The following is a 19026-nucleotide window of genomic DNA, read 5'->3' on the forward strand; positions in this document are numbered from 1 at the left end:
CAATCGTTGTACCACTGTGCTTTTATAAGTTCCTAGTTGGCGCTGGCAAATTGGTTTTTTATTTTGTTTACTGGCCTCTGGGCGAATGGCTACCAGAGCTACCAAGGGTAAGCATAATTAGACGCCGGGCCACTTGGCCATTTGGCCACTTCGTCTGCGATCTCCGCGTGGTCTGAGGAGGACTAAACGCCATAGAGATGCCGTTCAGGTGCACTCGAGGAACGCACTTGCCGCATGAATTGCACTTATTCGGGGCATTTGGCGAGAGGCGAGTTAACCGGCGGATTGTGTTCATAAGCACTCGGCTAATGAGGCTGAAACAGCGCTGGAATTCCCAGCATTTCCATTAGCTTTATGTAACGCAAGCACATTCAGCGTTTACCTTCATTGAATGTAATGTAATAAAATGGCTGGAGAACGTCAGCCAAAGACCTTGCTGGTTTCCAGTTGTAGCTTAAGGATGATGATGATGCCCCGCCGACCAAACCCAAATCCAAACCCAGTTAAACCGAAGCCTATTAGAGAGGCGCTGTGGCATTTGCATGGCCGTGGCCGGTTGAATGCGACTAACATAATCGCCGCAATTGAACAGCGAGCGGCGGCTTTTGGGCTTTGGGAACTCGGATCTGCTGACGGGGGCAAATAATTTCGAGGAACACAAGCCAAAATAAGACTACCAGTGGAGAACAGCGGCTTTGGTTTAACAATTCAATTAGATGGATTCATTAACAGTGTGCAGCTGGCATCAAATTGAAAGAGATGCGAGGCAGCTGATTAGTTAGTTAGCCAGTTAGTTACAGCCCAGCCTCGCAATCAAAAGGGCAAAGATTTGCAGATTATCTTTTTATTTCTTAGCGCAGGGTTCATTTATCCACACAGCCATCAAAAGTGACTATACTTGCTAGTTCAGTTAACTAACTTTATGCTTGTAACTAGCAATTAAATACTTCACAAGAAACCAAGTTTTAAGTTAAAAAAAATAGTAAACGTTTTCAGAAAAACTACAAAGCTAATGCTCACCTTTTTAGCATTGAATTATACTTGCAAATTTTAGCAAAAAAGAAACAGTTTGAAGATGGAGAAGAACATCATATTCTTGGTCACGACTTTGTTGGCCAACACAAAGACATTTGATGATTTATAGAGTTTAGTCACAATAGGCCAAAAGCTGCACAACCAGTAGGCAAAAGTGCACTTTTGACAATTCCCCTCAAATTAAAGCACGGCAATTTATTAATTTTCCAAATTAAAAATTTACAAGAAACCAACTACAAGCAACTAATTAGACTAGTGCACGATAGCTGGCAGTAACCAGTTTCTTTAACTCATTGATAAAAATAACACAAACCAAGCTGGCTTACAAATACAGTTAACAGATAGAGCCCCAAACATGGCCATGTGATGCACTGTCACTGCAAAAGCGCCATAAAAGACTTGTTTGCATGCTGGCCAGCCTCTAGACTTAGTTTTTTTTTTCTATTTACCAGCCGGGGAGCAGAAACTTGGCGAAAATAATATGGAAAGAAAAAAAACGCACAAGCTATTCGAAAGGCTATTAGAGACAGAGACGGCGATTCCAGTGGTTAGCTTTAAATGAGGACGACGACTAATATCCATGCCGATCGATAAATGCGGCCGCCAATAACTGGAAATACACATCAAGTATACGACGCGCTGACAACGACACATTTGCGGTTCACTGGGTATTTGGGGTGTGGATGTCGGACTTGTTGGTTTGTCCGTCCGTTAATAGCTGGGCGCAGTCTCTAGCCGCTCAACAATGTTTTTCCTCTTGGATGGGCCAGTTTGGGGGTTTGCCGTGCTTAGGAGGTCTGCGGTTAGCCGCCAAGTTTTCTATTCTTCACCACTTCCACATGTCCCCCAGTTTTAGTGAAAATATTCCTTAGATGACTCAGACATAAGTGGGAAATATTCAGGAAGGTTTGGTGCCTTACAAGATATAAAGGCAAAGTAGTTTGTTTAATTTACGTAATGTTCCCTATCTTATTTTCCCAAGTTGTCACATATACATATTTATTATCTTAATAATCTTCACTCGTAATTACTATATAGTAAACGTTGCCGGTTCGTTGACTTATTGAAAAGGCCATGGCTGTGCATAATTCATAATGAAATTGTATAGTACGTGGAAGCTTTCTTTGTGGAGGTCATAAATTTTCCGCTTTAACTGAGCTCCCATGCCAAGGGGACACCTTAGGCGGCGCCATATGGGCAAAGTCAAGGGGCAGAGGCAAAAAAAAGGTATATGTACAGAAAAAAGCCAAAATTGAAATACGAGCGCAAGAACATCGAAGTATCTGAGAAGCGGACAACAAGAAGATGTTGTGAGTAGAAGCCCAAGTAGTCAGCGAGCACAGACAAGTGACTGCGAAAAAAACTTGTCAAACTGGTAAAAATGGCCAAGCCAAAGAGCTACCAAAAAAAAAACCAAGGCATATACAATAAAAAAAAAAAGATTTTAAAGAAAACCTTAAAAATCAACAACAGCAGAGGATGCTGGCCACTTTAAACGACGATGACCTTGGCGACGGCAGCAACTTCGCTGGCAACTTGTTGCAAGCTAGCGACAGCTGGCACTGCAAGACACCTGAGACACAGAGAATCTGCAACCGCTGCCTCCCTCGCCATCGAACAACACAACAGGTGCGGCCAAGAGAATAGCACCAAGAACTAAATGATATGCGTGGGAGTTTCATACAATCAAATAAGATGATCATTGAGCACAATTATCAGCATTATTTAAAGATGCCTAATGCTTATAATACCATAATAAACCAATAGAATGGGTTCTTATAAAACTCAACAATATAGATTATATTAAACACAAATCTTTTAGCTAACCAATTATGCTCTTGCCTTAATCTTATACCTTTTCCCTTTTTTTTGGAAAAACTTTAAGTTCTACAATTGTTTGCTCAGCTGTATATGCCCGATGCTTGAAGGAGTTACCTTCTTTTTCTCATGAATTTTACGGTAAATTATGTCGTTGCAACAGCAGCGGACTTGTTTACATCGGCTTTTCCCCAAAACGGCAGACTTTGCCAATAACTTGACTGTCTGACTGGCTGGCTGGCTAAATATAGTCATAGACAAGCGTTTGGCCATGTTTCTGCTTGGATTTCCTGGCCAAACACATCAGGCTACATCGCATAGCATCGCCATCGCCATCATCATCATCCTCATCCTAGTCATACATCGTGTGCAGTATTTGATTTGAGTAATTTTTGAAAATAAATACACTTTCATCCGTTTCCGTTTCGTGGGGAAGTGGCTATTGGCCATCAGCCGGAGTTATTTCTATGCGGATTTATCCTATTTGGGGCATGACACAAATTTGGCAAGCATCCACGTAAATGTGGTTTGAGTGAAGCTCAGTTTGTCTGGCTGTCGCTGCCTTGTTTTCTTGCCAGCAATTTAACAATTAAAAACACGCGCTCTTTTCGGCTTCCACCGTAGCGACCGTCATTAACTCGTTAATCCACGCGAAAATAATTTATTATAATTGCACATATACATTTTTGTTCATTTTCTGCGATTCGCATGAAACATAAAACGACAGCCAAGCTCCTTGGCCAGGCCCCGCTTGGTTGCCCAATAAAATGTGTAAGTCTTCTGAATACCCTGGCCCACAAAAGGGTATATAAATGCATGGAATTGCGATGGACTTTAAAAGAAATATATATCTGAGATGGTTTAAATCAGCTATCTTATTTGCAATTATTTCCATCTACAACCAAATCCCTAAAATTTAATGCTCCTTTTAGTCTAGCTTGGATAACCGTTTTTATTACTTATAAACATCCAATTTCAGTTTCCTATTAAATGTTAAGCAATCTGCGAAATGTTGATCACTTGGCTCAATCAGAGATCTATTAAAGCAGCGAGAAATAAAACAAGTCTGGCCATAAACAAGTTTTGATTTCTAATTACACCCAAAACTGGGTTTGCCATACTTGATTTTCAGTTAGGGTATTATCAAGTCGACATGGCAAATGTTCTTTCTTACCATCATGACGCAAGGCTATTTTATTCTGGCCAGTATGACACAAGACGGAAAATCGTTAACTCACGTTGCATTGTGAACTCACCTGCAAAAAAAAAGAAGAGAGATATGATTAGTTGGTTTCAAGATAAATAATTAAATTCACGATAAAATTCTTGCTGACTCAAAATTCTTTTATAAATAAGCTTTTGCAATCATAGCTTGATTAGAAATCATTTCTAATCAATAAAAAATTTAGAAAAATGCTTAAAACCCATGAATATTATACGTTAACCATGACAAAACTTGACGTTTAAGAAGAACTCATGACTTTTAAACTATCAGCAATATATTCCCGATATACATTCATGACGAATCGTTTTCCATAGCCGACAAATGCCGTAATATCTAGACATTTATGACGCCAAATTGTTTACAACAGTTGGCGGCGTATACATCAACATCAAATGCGGCGAAAGACAAAACACATTTTTTGGCAAAAGACCAAGGGAGATGGTGAAACTTTTAGGAGGAACACTTACTCTCCCAAATCCGTGCACATTTCAATTTGGCAGCCGGTTTGCATATAAGTTATAACATAGACGGATCATTAGGCAGCTGGCCAGGCAGAGCAGCCGAGCACACACTCTGGATTTGTTATAACGCCGAGCTAACCAAGTGTATATATACTACAGTGCTATGGTGTATACAAACAAGCATACGTATGTATGGCAGGCGGTGTGTGTTTGGAGAAAGTCGGAAGCTCAAGGCACAAAACAGCTGAAAAACTGAAGAAGCTGAAGAAGCGGCGGCCACTGAAGACCCCATGATGATGGAGATGATGATGTTGCTGAATCCCAATCTGAATCTGTTGGCAAACAAAGCGCAAACAGCAGGCAAAGTTAATCTTGGCCAATAAGTGGAGCACACACACACACACACATGTGGCACATGTGGCCATTGGCCATTGCAGTTTTTTGCATAATCAAAAGCTCCGTTGAACCGAAACTCATTTGTAAAATGTGCATGACCATTATTTTTAATTGAAACTGAAAATGAGAAATAGAAAGCAAAACAATATAGATCCCGACCAAAAATGAAATACAATGCAAAAACATTGCTTAGCTCTTGCTTTTTTAATTAAAAAATCGAATGGTCGCGATCATTTTCCAAGAGTCATGTCTTTATTACCACTTCACTTGGGCGGGGTCAAATCTTTCTGGATCGACAGCTCCCACGCCCAGTTAAATGACGCTTTAATTGCAATAAAAACCAACAGAAATGCTACCTACAGGAAACAGATTTCCAAAGAATAATGGGAAAATAATGCCTCTAATTATCATTAGTAAGTCATTTTAAAGACCTCGGGAAGAACATCCAACTATGACATTCCAGAATCTCTCCAAAGAGAAAACCAGTCGCCGAAAAAAAATAAGAAGAAAAAAATCAGGTAAAACAAAGACATAAAGGTGAGGGAGGTGGCACTTCCTACTCCCACCAAACGGTTGTCATTAGTCAGAACTGAGGCAGCAACCTCGGCCGCAACCACAGCAGATATAACGTTGCAGTGGCACCAACGGCAGCGGGAAAAATAGAAAGCCGTCGCGGCGAGAAAGCCAAAAAGAACTTAACACAATTTACACTCACGAACGCTTTTCCTACTTAAGCGTAAGAACTGGAAAATTATCTGCAGATTCGAGTGAATATCATCTATGTGTGTGTGGAGATGACAACCGCAAGTGGGTGTGTGTTGTGTGTGTTTGTTGCAGCTCCAATTGCGAATTATCGCACAGATACACCAAATGCCACCGACCGCGAAATCCAAAACGAGCTCACGTACGCACTTCCCAGCTGGAAAAAGCAATATAAATAGGTACGTACTGTCACTGCCATACATTTAATCGATGTAATTCTAAAAAAAACCCACTAGAGCTGTATCGAATAACGCGGATATATAAATATTATGTCATTTGACTGTGGTGTCGGGGTCTTGAAATATAAGAAAAAGTGAGGAGATTGTGGTTAAAACTAGTCAAAATCAAGAAATCCAATTGATACCCATCGTATCCTAGTTTAACTATTGTTTCTAACCAATTTTAAATATTCCAATTCTCATGTAGAATCTAAAGTATATGTATATCTCCCCAGAGAACAGAATAGCCGGATCTACGGCGCGTTCCTGGCAAAGTACCCAAGAAAAGTCGAGGAGAAATCTCGGTTATGAGCCGCTAATGCGCTCAATTAACCTGCACAGCTCCAATTGCAGTTGCATTAACTATTAATTTTCTCTTTCATTGTTCTGCTCTCTGGGCCAGTCTTAAATGTAATTACAATCATTCTGATGATGATCGGTCTTTCGGTCGGTCGGTCACACATGCGTAGAGATGCGTTGCGCTTGAGTATCTAAAAGATACACACACGGCCGGCCTGCACTACTTCTTGGCAATTAAGAGTGTGAATTTTAAGCCATAAAACTGTTGCAACAACGGGCCAACTTTGTTCGTTGTCATTGTTGTAGTCGCTTGTATCCGATTCTTTTTTTTCGGGTGAAAGTTTTGTTCTGAGAGACCTAAAGATGCTGTTTTTGTTACAGATTTTTCTTTGCCTTATTTTTTTGTATGTCAGTTGGGTCTCTTAACAATTTCCTAGACATAATTAGCTCACTCGCATATCTTATCGTGGCGAATAGTTCACATGAGCTGGCTCAAATCAAATGAATCTACAAGCCCGTAGAAAGTTCCCAATGTATCTGCAAGATAGCAGCCGCAGCAGCACGAGAAGCGAACGTTGCCTGAGTAAACATCTTAATTCACAATAATTGCGCAAATGAAATTGAAAAGCCCCGGAGAATGCTCCATGGTTAATGGTAACCAATTCGAGTGACAGGCCCTCCGATTGCCTGTTTGCACAAAGAAAAATGTTGACAAATGTCAAATATATTGAAGTATAAACAAAGCCTTGTTCTTTAATTTATTACAATTTAAGTAGAATAGTTTAAAGATACATTTGCATTAAAAACAAGTTCATAACATCTATCATTTTCTTATATTACAAAGCTGCTGACTTAGGCACAATCTTAATTAGGTCCCATAGTGTTTTTCTCAGTGTACGTAACCTGAGTGACTGACTGACTCAGTGAGCGATCCGAAAGTGCAAACATTCAACACTGGTGGCACCAGCTGGACGACGATTGCCTCGCGGACAGGCGCAACCATCAGCGGATTGCGGAGTCGCGTTTGTTTCTAATTTCGTTTTTTTTTGTAGTTGATTTTTTCTTTTGGGGCGTGCGGCGGTGGCTGGAGCACTATTTGCATGGCCTGGCACACAATAGACAGAGTGGGAGAGCAGGTGAAAAGTGTCCGACAAAGAAAACAAACCTCGGATCTGTTGAACGGCGGCTGGCAGTGGTGCCAGTATCCAAGCCAGCCGTACTCCCCTGCCAGTGCAATTTCATAATGGCGTCGTCAGGCCAAGATCGCTGACGACATTACAGTTAGCCAAGATGCATCTTGGCCCGATTGCAGGCCCAACTGCCTTATTTTCAGTATCTGGTTTTCTTCTCGTTTTTTTCTGTAGTTTTTGGTTGTCTGTCTGGGGTGCCTATCTGTTTGTCATGCCCTTTCCAAAAAAGGTTGTCGCTGGCTTTTAGCAGACATTGCATAGATCATACGTTGGGCAATTTAAAAGCAATTGGAAAACCTTTGAACTCACATTTGCCGTTGTCAAATTACGTTTTTCGTAAATTAAAAATTGCCCAAAATTTATTAACCCCAATGTCTTTAAATTGATTTGGGCATTAGGTTGTATGGAATAAATTGAAAGCTATTTACGTGTTTCCTTGAACTTTTAAAACTTAAAACACAATGTATTACAAAAGAGGAAGAGTATTAAAATTTCCAAGGGATTTTCAAACATTTTCTTTGGCTAGCAATCATCTATCAATTTTTTTTCGTTTCTCTTGTCTGACCAAAATATGATCAATTGTGGCCATCGTTTTTCAGCTGTTGTTGCCATTGTTGCTGTTGTTGTTGCTGCTGCTGCCACAATTGTTGCAGTTGTAGTTGTTGTGGGCCGATCTTTGGAACAATAAGCGAATATTGTTCGCAAATGCGAAATAATAATAATGTTCAGCAGCCAAAATTGAGCCATGTTACCGCATCGACAACAGTCGGTCGGCAGTTGCTGCCGATGTGGCTAGTGTTGCCGCTGCCTTTTGCAAGTTGCAACAATAATTGAGCTCTTGGCTTGCTTTTGCTTTTTGTCTAGTTTTGTAATTGCCATGCAAAAAGGAAACACAAGCGGACAGCTTCAATGCATTTGTAATTGCATTTGATTGCAACAATTATTTAAAAATAAAAAATAAATCGCAAAAACCAAAATTGGTCAGCAATAAAAAATCGTGTGGTATCAAATGTAGCAGCTCCTTAAATGTGTAAAAAAAAACAAGTGATGTTATTAAAAACACATCATTCTCAATCAGTGAGGAGCGAAAATGAAGTTTTGCCAACGATCAGAACCAAAAAAGCAAGACTTAATTAAGATCAGCTTTTTGCTCTACAAATGAGGTCATCATCATATCCGTAACGGCTGTCAATTTGCGTTTGCCTTAGAGTCTGATGATGAGGTATTGCCCAGGTAGGTCTCAGTGTCATAAAGTTTTTGCCATTCGGTGGCATTGGCCCAAAAGGCACCGCTGGCAACACGCCACAAAACGGCGGTGAGGTATTATTAATTAAAAGGGAAATGCTGCCGCTGGCCAGTCGTTAAAAAGTGAGTAATAAAGGTGTTTCTTTCTTTAACGACAATTGAATACACACTGCAAGTCACTATTTGGATAATTAAATAAATGCGAAAAATAAAACATATTAATTAGCCTTAGAAACTAAGGATAGTTATATTAGTTGATTGTTTTGTATTGCAGAGAAAGGTCTTTTAGTGTTTTCTATCGCAACGAATAAATAAAATAAAATGTAAGCAATGTTAGAGTCAACAAAAAAGACCAATAAACGCTTGTTGAGGTCTTAAAGTGGCACAAGTTAATAATAAATAGCCACACAATACACTTATTCATATCAAATGACACGAAATCAACCATTGAACATTTCATATTCATAACCAGTGACGCAGACAGCTCTATAAGAAGGTCTATTTTTGCCGCGGAATGTATCTATATCAGTCTAGCCGAAATGCCTACGCGTACGTTTATAAATGTGCCAAAAAATAAAACAACAATATCGAAAAATTCAAAAGTAATGCCATTCAAGAAACCTATTCAAATGTTTATGTGACTTTAATTACGTGACAGCGCACTTGGAATGAAACAACATTGAAATCCTATTAAATATGTATGCAGTTATGGCCGCAGCACAGACACAAGTGTAAGCGATTGACACAGATACTTAGATACTCGCACCCTGAGATACACAGACACTTCCAACGATTGTCGGATAGTTGGAGAAATAGAGAGGGCGCTCTAAACATCCAAACATGGACACACTAGCGAACCATAACCAAAAACCAAGTTTTCGGAGGTGACGCAATTTACAAATAGTTGCGAGCGCAAAATTTGTATTTGCACACAAAATTCTACAAATACAAATAACATTCGCCCGGTGGCCGTAGCGGCAGTAGCTAACAGTATCTTACGGATACGTATGTGCACAGCAAAGAGGAAAGCAACTACACGGAGAGAAATGCAAATCTAAATGTATATCAACTGAGTAAAACATGAATCCTAAGCCATTGTATAATTTTTGCAATTTAGAATGCATTTTGATAATAAATCTTTTTATGTATATTTAAATAAATAGAGCAGCTTTTCTCGAAGCACCAAAGGAAGTACCGAAGTTTGCTAAGACCTGGACAACTAAGCTCGGTCCGCCGTTCAAGTGTCCGTCATCGGATTGAATCGCATCGAATCGCATTGAATCGCATGTGGCAAGGTGTAATTTACCCTTCAACCAATGCGCAGCAAATCAGTTGGCAATGTGCTGTGCGCAGGCGCACCTCGATGGTTCCCCCCTCGCTTTCCGAATCAGTTGGCAGCACATTTGGGTTAACAATTGGTTAACTGTATACCGGCCATATCGGGGCTTGTGGCTATATTTATATACCTATACCTGCACATGTCCGTGTGTGCCGAATGACTAACTGGGCGCAAGGTGGTTTTTATACTCGCTTAAAAAAAAAAAAATCATTAAAAACTTGTGTGGTAGTCGGCAGTGCAGGAGGAAAGCCAGCTACCAAAGATACTATTTGGTATTTATGTATACAACATAAGTGACTAATCGGATTTCTATGAGGTAGTTTCTTTCCATATTTGAGAGCTGTTCAATAAAGAAGACAATAAATTATATAGTTATTTAATGCCAAAGAGGGCCAAGCTACTAACATTACTCAAGTTTAAGAGCTTCCCAATTGCTAATAACTTGATTTTATTACATCCCAATCCGATAAACACTTCCTATAACCCGTTTGATTAATTAATTATTTGTAATTAATATCTTAATTTTAAGGTATTGCCACATTAAGCCCGAATGATTAATTATAAGTTTTGAGATATTTTTGGAACTTAATTAATTATTTAATTGTCAGAAACATCGTTTACATTTCCTCATTCGGTCAACTTTAGACCACATTTTTTTTGCGTTAACTGCTTGGCTTGCTTTAACGCAAAGAGTTAACCAAAAACAAAAAAAAAATAGTAAAGGAGAAAAATCGCAGACAATGAGATGTTGATCATGTTGTAGTTGGCAGGTTAACAAGCAACCCGAGCAGCCTTAGGTGTGTATTTATGTTGAAAATATCTGCGGCGAATTGGTGCTTCCTTAATTTACCATGTTAAATGCTCAAATTAACACGCAGATAAATCGAGAGACAAGTCAACAAACCCGGCCGTCGAGTCAACAACTTGGTTGCGCTTCAAGGCAGCCAAAGGAAAACGTTTCCTTTTGGCCAATGGATTGAATGGCGGCCAAACAATGCGTCCAGTTTGGACAAACATTTGCGGCAGCAAACCCATTTCATGCCCATTCCAACTTCCCACGTTGCACGGCAGGTAGCCGCAAAAAACTTGTAGAACGTGCTGGTAAAAATGGTAAAAATAGCCATGCAACAGTTTGAAGCAACAAATTTTCAAGTTTAAATCTAAATGTGGCAGTAAATCGTGCCCGGCCGGCAACCAAGATGAAGATACTGCCAAAGTCCAAGCTCCAAGAAAGCCCGTCTCATAGAAATTAGAAGCGTGCTGAGGGCAGACTGTCTGGGGATGGTAATCATCGGGTTGTAATCAGTTTCTTGAATGGGGTCACTTTGGTCCAATAATGAACCGAATTTCCACAAAATGTTTGTCACACTTTTGACATTTGCACGATTCGCTTGTCGGACCGAAAAAATAGTTCCCAAAATAAATGAATCGGGAATGAGAATTAAGACAGCGACTGCCATTCACTGAGCACGCAAACTCGCCACAAATCGAAAATGCAGTTCGTCTTGCTCTGTTGTACAATGCGGCGTATGCGCAATGTCGGCGACAGGCAAGTTTGTTTTACGTAGCTGCGGTGAAGTTGCGTAAGTTTTTACTCCCTAAAAAATATTTAGGCAATATTCAGAAAAGGATTTGAAGCAGTAAAGTATTGACTTTAAAACTTAAGAGTTTGGAATGAAAGTGGGGCGCGACTTTTAACGCACTTGGCAAAGTTCACAAGTGTTCGCAAGTGTCAAGTGTCGTCAGAAAGGCAAAGAGTGTTGGAAAAGAGCAAGGGAAGCGAAGAATCATCAGACCGGCATTTGGCTGGTTGTTAAATTTAAAACTTTAATGTCATGCACGAAAGAAAATGTGTGGAAAATGCATTTGCGTGGCCACCACATGGCAACACACGAAATCATCAGCTTGTTGACAGGAAGGGAAGGGGAAACATAAAATTGAAGAAAATAAAAAACGGCAGCGCGAAAATATCTCAAAACAAACAGATGCAGATGCGGCGTAAAGCGGGAGGAAAAAGTGCAGCGAGAAAAGTGCACGTAAACAAAGATAGGCAAAGGCAGCTGAGCAGAGGAAAAAAGAAAGAAACAATATTTCCGCATTCCTCGCAGCAAGCAAACCGGGCAAACATACGAGTATATTTGACAAAATTTCGTTGCACCGATGAGATGCAAGTATTGGGGCTCAAGTGGCGCATCTAACCCAAATTCGTTAGTTTTTATTACTTTTATTTCAATTATGAAAATGGCCAAATCAGCGGCGTTAGTTTGGTTCCAGCGAATCTGCAACTCGTTTCGATTGGAAAGTGTTGCCAATTTGCTGACTCTGGTGACTTTAATTGTGCGCTTTATTAGCGCAATTTATGCCCCGACTTGGCTCAATGCTCCCCATCGACAAACCAGCGGCTCGTGCTCTGCACTTCGACTCCAACCAACTCCATTTAGTTTCGACTCAGCTCTTGATTATTATTTCTCAGTCATTGCAATTTCATCTAATTTACGGCAATTACGCTCTAAATTCAATTGTTACGAAATTATGATGATTTATACACTCTGACTCCCGGCATCGACCACGTACGTGTGCCCGAGCGACTCAGCATCCGTGAAACTTTTCAATCCACCCATGGATCAGCGCCATAGAAAGTAGAACAGGGCACGAGAGTGAGAAAAGCGCCAAGCGAACAATGGCAAGGCAATGACAAAAAACATACACAAAAGCACAACACACAGCAAGCCGAAAATGAAAACTGAAAATGAACAGTAATCAACCAAAAGTTAAACGATAAAGTATACCCATTAACTGTCGAATCAGGGTATAACTTGCTCTGCAAACATTAGTTTAAATTTTAGGATTGAAGTCCAATATTTTTCACATTTTGAACTAAATAAATAATAATAATTTATATATATAATTAAAGAAAGTAAGGGAAGTAAGTAAAGCCGCATACGCAGTTACGTGGTACTCAACAGTCGTGACAAAAATGCGCACGCCTTATTTTTACGAAAAGTCACATGACAATTGTAGCCGAGTTATTATAATATTATTATACGACTCAATTTGCAAATAAATAAAAAATAAATTGAAGTATATATAAGCATGTATTAACGGCATTGTGCCATTTCCCAGGGCGGGTTGAGGGGGGTGTGCTTACATACACACACACACATGTGTGTAAATTGTCGAATGTGCGAAATATCGCAAGTCAGGAATACAAAGAGTACGAGCGGCTAAGAGTCGAATGTTAAACAACCAAGCAAAGTGCAAATAACGGCCTTTTTATTTAGCTGTTTTTCAGGACCCCAAGGTTACAACTTGCCCACTATATCTTTACTGCACTCCATTATTCAGACAGCTGTGGCAAATGCATTCGTGTTCTAAGCAAACAAAACAATATAACCGCGATGAGTTTGGCATATTACGCAAATGAATGATTCAGACTGTAAAAACAGAATGGAAACAGAATGGAAATTTCAGAGTAAAACATCGGCTGATATCAGCCCGCGGGCAAAACAAACAATAGAGTATAATGTACGAAACTCGTATTGGTTTCGGATGTAGGTTGTGATAAGGCTGTGGTTCAAGGTGTGTTCAAACTACAGAGTTGTCTGAGTTATATCGAATGGGGAGGTACATTAAAGAGTATTTAATGCAGACATCATTATGATATCTTCCCTTAGATCATAATTGTTTAGCCTCAAAATTCAGATTTTTATTAAATTTATCATATATTTGGTCTGCATTACGCAAAATTTTTTCAAAATTCGAAAATACGCCGGAAATCTTTGCCAGAGGGCAAGCCTCTGCGTTGCGTCACCATGTCCCAATTTTCCATCAAGCCTTAGATTTCGCTGCTATGCCGACAAATGCAAAAGGAAAGTGGTGAGTATTTGGGATTTAATATAGAAATTACTTCTCTCATCGAACAATCCACACTAGCAACCCCAGAAGTTCCGGCTAGACCGTGGACCCTACCTTTCCCAGCTGGACTACCAATCTCGTCTACAGTTCCAAGCACCAGCTCTGAGGTTACCCCTCACCAGCATTATATGCACCATTGGACCCTCATCCAGCCAGCCCGAAGTTCTCCTCAATCTCATTCATGCTGGGATGAAGGTGGTCCGATTGGACTTCTCTCACGGCACCCACGAATGCCATTGCCAGGCCATCCAGGCGGCACGTAAAGCCATCGCCATGTATGTGGAGGAAACGGGTCTTCCCAGAACCGTGGCCATTGCCCTGGACACCAAGGGTCCGGCAGTCAATCCACAGGGTGCAGCTGTTGATTTAAACGCCATAACCGAGCAAGACAAACTGGATCTCAAGTTTGGGGCGGATCAGAAGGTGGACATGATCTTCGCGTCGTTCATCCGCGATGCCAAAGCTTTGCAAGAAATTCGCCAGGCACTGGGTCCATCAAGTGAGCACATAAAGATCATTTCCAAGATCGAAAGTCAACTGGCTCTGGCGAACATAGATGAGATAATCCGCGAATCCGATGGCATAATGGTGGCCCTTGGGAATATGGGCAACGAAATAGCACTGGAGGCTGTACCGCTGGCCCAGAAATCGATCGTGGCCAAGTGCAACAAAGTTGGAAAGCCTGTGATCTGTGCCAATCAAATGATGAATTCGATGATAACCAAGCCACGTCCCACACGCGCGGAATCTTCTGATGTGGCAAACGCAATCTTCGATGGTTGTGATGCCCTTGTGTTGTCTGATGAAACGGCCAAGGGTAAGTACCCGGTGCAATGTGTGCAGTGCATGGCCAGAATCTGCGCCAAGGTGGAGTCGGTTTTATGGTACGAGAGCCTTCAGAACAACCTTAAGAGCGAAGTCCGGATCAACGCCGTCGATCACATCTCGGCGGTAAGCACGGCAATTGCAGAAGCGGCTACGGTGAGTCAGGCTCAGGCAATAGTGGTGGCCAGTCCGTGCTCCATTGTGCCCCAGATGGTCAGTCAAATGAGGCCGCCGTGTCCCATAGTTTTGCTCACTGGCTGCCCACATGAGGCCGCTCACTCCTTGCTCTTTCGTGGCGTTTACCCACTCCTTGTCAAGGAAATGGTTTATGGCAGCGTAAACTACTGTCGCATCATGCAAGCGGGCTTAAAGATATTGGCCAAGTTGGACATCCTGGAGCCAGGTCGAAGGGGAACTTTAGTGCTGGTCAATGCTATGTCGGCAGACAAGCTCACCTTCCGGCTGTTCACTTATGCACAGCCAACTGAGAAAGAGCGAGAAGAAGAACGCTGCCGAAAGTTGGCCAGGAAGCAGCGATGCAAGGAAATGAGCAGTCAGTCTGAAATATCTATAAAGTCCGATAAAAAGGATGGTACGAGTTCAAAGAAAGAATTTCCTAAGATCGAAGAAGTTTCGAAATGTTTACAGCTAGAAGATCAAATTCAGCAGAAACGAGGTGAAGATTTTGTAGTGAGCAAAGAAAAGGAAAATCTCGGTTCAAAAAAATCAAAAGAATGTCCCAAGAAGGACAACATGGTCTTGAAGTGCTTACAGCTGAAGAGGGAAAGACAAGCTCAAATGGAAGCTAAGTTGAAAAAGACGGAAGAACTTAAAAAGAAGAAAGAAGAAGATAAAGCCTCGAAGTCCGATAAAAAGGATTATCCTAGTTCAAAGAAAGAACGTCCTAACCACAAAGAAATCTGGAAATGTTTACAGCTACAAAAACAGAGTGAGCAGAAGCGGAGTGAAGATTTTGTAATGGCCGAAGAAAAGGAATATCTATGTTCAAAAAAATCAAAAGAGTGTCCCAATAAGGACGACGAGGTCTTGAAGTGCTTACAGCTGAAAAAAGAAAGACAAGATCGAGCAAAAGCTGAGATGAAACAGAAGGCAGAACTTAAAAAGAAGAATAGTTTAAGCCATAAGAAAGGAGACAATAAAGCACCAAAATGCAACAAACTTAAAAAACAAAGTCAAAAGAATGCGTGCAGAGTAGTAAAAATTTCGAGGACATCCGAAGAGGATAATTATATACCGAAGAAAGAATTTCCTAGGGAAGACAATAAGATCTTCAATATAGAAAAAGTTCGAAAGGCTCAGCCAAAAACTGTAGTCAAACACAGTAAAGAGTTGGAAAAGTCCTGGAATATTGTACTCGAAAACTGCAAGACCGATAAACGCAAAAACTGCAAGACAGGAAATCGAGAAAACTGTAAGACAGTAAAACTTGAAAACTGCAAAATAACAAATCTTAAGAAGCGCAAAACGATCAAGCTCGAGAATTGTAAGCAGCCGCGAAGAGTTAGGAAAAGAACTAATCTTACTAAAAAGGCGTAAAGTTTTTTGTGTCAAGGATGTAATAATGGCGTAAGAAACGTTCTCTTTTTATTTATCGCAAATTAATAAAGGCGTGTTCACAATACAAATCGTAAAAGGTAAAAAGGTGAATATTTGTTGTTAAAATCCGGTTTTGAAATTGAATATAGTTAAAATTTCACACATTTGCTTGAATATCAATAAAAAAACGTTTACAATTAGCTTTGCTCTCTATTTTATACTGCTATTTTTATATTTCCAGATAAAGCAATTATCAACGAAAAGAAAACAAAAGTCAAAGCAGAGCTGGAAAAATACAAAATAAAACAGTGAAAAAGAAAGGCAATTGGTTTGAGAACTTAATTAGCCAAAGTTGGTTGCGACAAGTTTAGTTTCGAGTTTTTGTTTTTTAATTTAGCTGGAAATATGGAATAAACAAAGCTTTGGCGACAAATTTCACCGAACAAAAAAAGCGGAAAATGCCTGAATCAAACAATAACATAAAAAGGGTACAAAACGCAGTGAAAACAATTAAAAATGCCAACAGAGCAGTGCAAAAGTCAAACAAAGAAGCCAAAAGCACACACTCACACACACATAGTACCCATACAAAGTTTCACAGATATGAAGTGAGTGGTATACAATAATAATTGCTATATAGCGAACCGACTTAGCCGGGGAAGTTAAACCAAAAAAAAAAGAGCCCGCATGGAAATGCCACAAGTTGAATAATATGGTATATAAAGCAACTAGAGGGGTGTGCTTTCAACCGAGTCAAGAGCGTGCATAATCAATCCGAAATGAATGACACAAGTGAGTCGAACGAATAGAACCCGGCTATAATAATAACAGTCTCTTAAGATCTCTAAACGAAGTCCTAGCAGTGGGCTTGCATACAAATTACCGTCTAGTAACAATTAAAAATTAACCACTAGTTAGTTATATTCTTAATTAACAAGATAAACATAGTTAGAGATGCGAGGAGGGGCGAAATAAAAAGCGCTGTCTTGGTCATTTCGAAGCTTGTCTATGTAATTAGCTAAGTAAATGCACAAGGTTACAAGGGGGGTGGCATAAATGCATTGCGAAAAAAATATACATTTATAAAGTAGGGTGGTGGCATGGGATCAGTAAATAATTCGTGTTGGGCAAGGTTATGACGGGAATGCGGGTGCATCAGAGGTGGTTGAACTCAAGCCTTCAACGCAAAAACATTATTTAATGTAATTAAAAACAATTAAATAACAAGCATTGAGTAGTTACGAATGCAGTAATATACTTCCTTGAATAATATATATATTTTCAATACATTTTGATACCTTTATCAATAGCAATTGTAATTTTTATGCCTATACTTTATAATAAATGTGCAAAAATAGATAGATGTAAATTAAGTAAAGTATAATAACCTATTATTATTCAGAGATATACATTAGTATTTTAGTAAAAATTTTAACTTGATTTATTACAATCTAGCATTTAAAGCCTTATATAACGTTTGCACCAACTTAAAAAACAATCGGTTATAAAATCGGTTCAAAGCGATTTCGACTTCCGCTAGTTGTTTTAGAAAACTGATGTGGAAGAAATTCCATTTATCAAAGCGCATTTGGGTTATAAGAACTATATGGGATTGAAGATACGCACCATTTATCTAGTTAAATCTCATTTAAAACGGGTCGCGGCTAGAATGTTGAAATCGCTATACAGCATGCCTGTTGGTTGGTTGTCCGAAAATGAAAATTGATTAATCCAAATGAATGAGCTGCGATGTCTAAGTGGGTTTATTTCGTTTTAATTTACTGATATTTCCGACGGTGGAATCATTTGATTTCTCTGATACGGTCACAAGTCACTTTTCATTTTCTTTTCTTTTTTTTTTGCCAACACACGGAGATAAATATTTTTCGATTTTGCTATGGGGGGCTTTCGGGTTGTTGCGTTTAAAATTTCACTTTTAGTGCCGGGGTTTCGTAATACCTCAGCGTCAGAAACTAGATATCTTTTTATTGATTTATGCAAAAAGAGAGATATGCGATCTCTTGGGTTTATTCCTTTTTTTTTGTATTGTGAGCAGCTTAAATTATAGCGAACCGAAAATGTAGAACGCGATCGAAGCGCGTCTTCGCAGCACACAATTGCAATTCACAGACACTAAAGCACTCGGATGGAGAATAAAGGTTGTGAAGTGATTCAGCTGCCCGGGATCAGATGACGCAGAATCTGCTCTTTGTTTGGGGCCCTTGAACACTAGGTTTGTTGTTGTATTTTGTTATGTATATATTTGCTTACAAAATATTGAGACACGTGCGCTAGGCTGAAGAATATACGTGTATCTTGCAGATACACTTTCAGTACTAGAGATACGAGGAAAAAAATAATTCCAACAAAGCGTTATCGCGTTGTACGCGGCTCTGCAATTGTTAAACAACTAAAGGAAAATAAAGCCAGCGAGAGTCCAACAGCTGCGAGCAGATTGTCGAGTTTCGCTGAATGCGATACATTTACCGAGAGAGAAAAGATACATTTACGCGGAGCGAATCGCTGAGCGAGAGCGGAAATCGAGTGAAACTGGCTAGCGGCTAACTGCTAGCCCTCGCAGCTGCTAGCGCTCGATTGACATGAGTCATGTGAGCGCTGAGTAAAAGACAGTACAGAAACTTGGTCTTTTATGGGTTTTCAGCTCAATATTTATTGTAATATTATTAGTTAAACTTATTTAATATTACTAAATCTTTATATTTCAATAGAATTATTGAGT

At 39.9% G+C, this 19026-nt stretch overlaps 2 protein-coding genes across 9 annotated transcripts in view; one reads left to right on the forward strand and one right to left on the reverse strand.

Moving 5' to 3' along the window:
- The window catches only part of LOC117144458, a 60892-nt gene that overhangs the window by 26775 nt on the left and 15091 nt on the right, over window positions 1–19026 (reverse strand). Inside the window, exons 1-2 of one of the 7 annotated variants that reach the window (XM_033309616.1) lie at window positions 18558–18699; window positions 17913–17980 (exon numbers count right to left, since the gene is read on the reverse strand). The exons of 5 other annotated variants lie outside the window; for them this stretch is intronic. In XM_033309616.1, coding sequence (XP_033165507.1) covers window positions 17913–17915 — 3 coding nt within the window. In that variant the 5' untranslated portion in view covers window positions 17916–17980; window positions 18558–18699. Of the gene's footprint in view, window positions 1–17912; window positions 18700–19026 lie in introns of those variants that run through there. One more of the 7 variants, XM_033309615.1, reaches the window with a different exon arrangement.
- Window positions 13703–17068, forward strand: LOC117144459. 2 transcript variants are annotated; one of them, XM_033309619.1, is made up of 2 exons: window positions 13703–13865; window positions 13923–16476. In XM_033309619.1, exon 2 carries the CDS (start codon window positions 14094–14096, stop codon window positions 16284–16286), a length of 2193 nt encoding a protein of 730 aa, XP_033165510.1. In that variant the 5' UTR covers window positions 13703–13865; window positions 13923–14093; the 3' UTR covers window positions 16287–16476. The 2 variants fall into 2 exon arrangements, 1 of the variants encoding a protein (XP_033165510.1); XR_004459643.1 differs by lacking the exon at window positions 13703–13865 and adding an exon at window positions 16528–17068 and having other exon boundaries at window positions 13995–16392.

This window comes from Drosophila mauritiana, chromosome 3R (assembly GCF_004382145.1).
Source record: "Drosophila mauritiana strain mau12 chromosome 3R, ASM438214v1, whole genome shotgun sequence".
NCBI classification, from domain to species: domain Eukaryota; kingdom Metazoa; phylum Arthropoda; class Insecta; order Diptera; family Drosophilidae; genus Drosophila; species Drosophila mauritiana.

Coding starts and splice junctions, on each gene's coding strand:
- LOC117144459 (XM_033309619.1), top strand. CDS start 14,094: ATGAAGGTGGTCCGATTGGACTTCTCTCACGGCACCCACGAATGCCAT.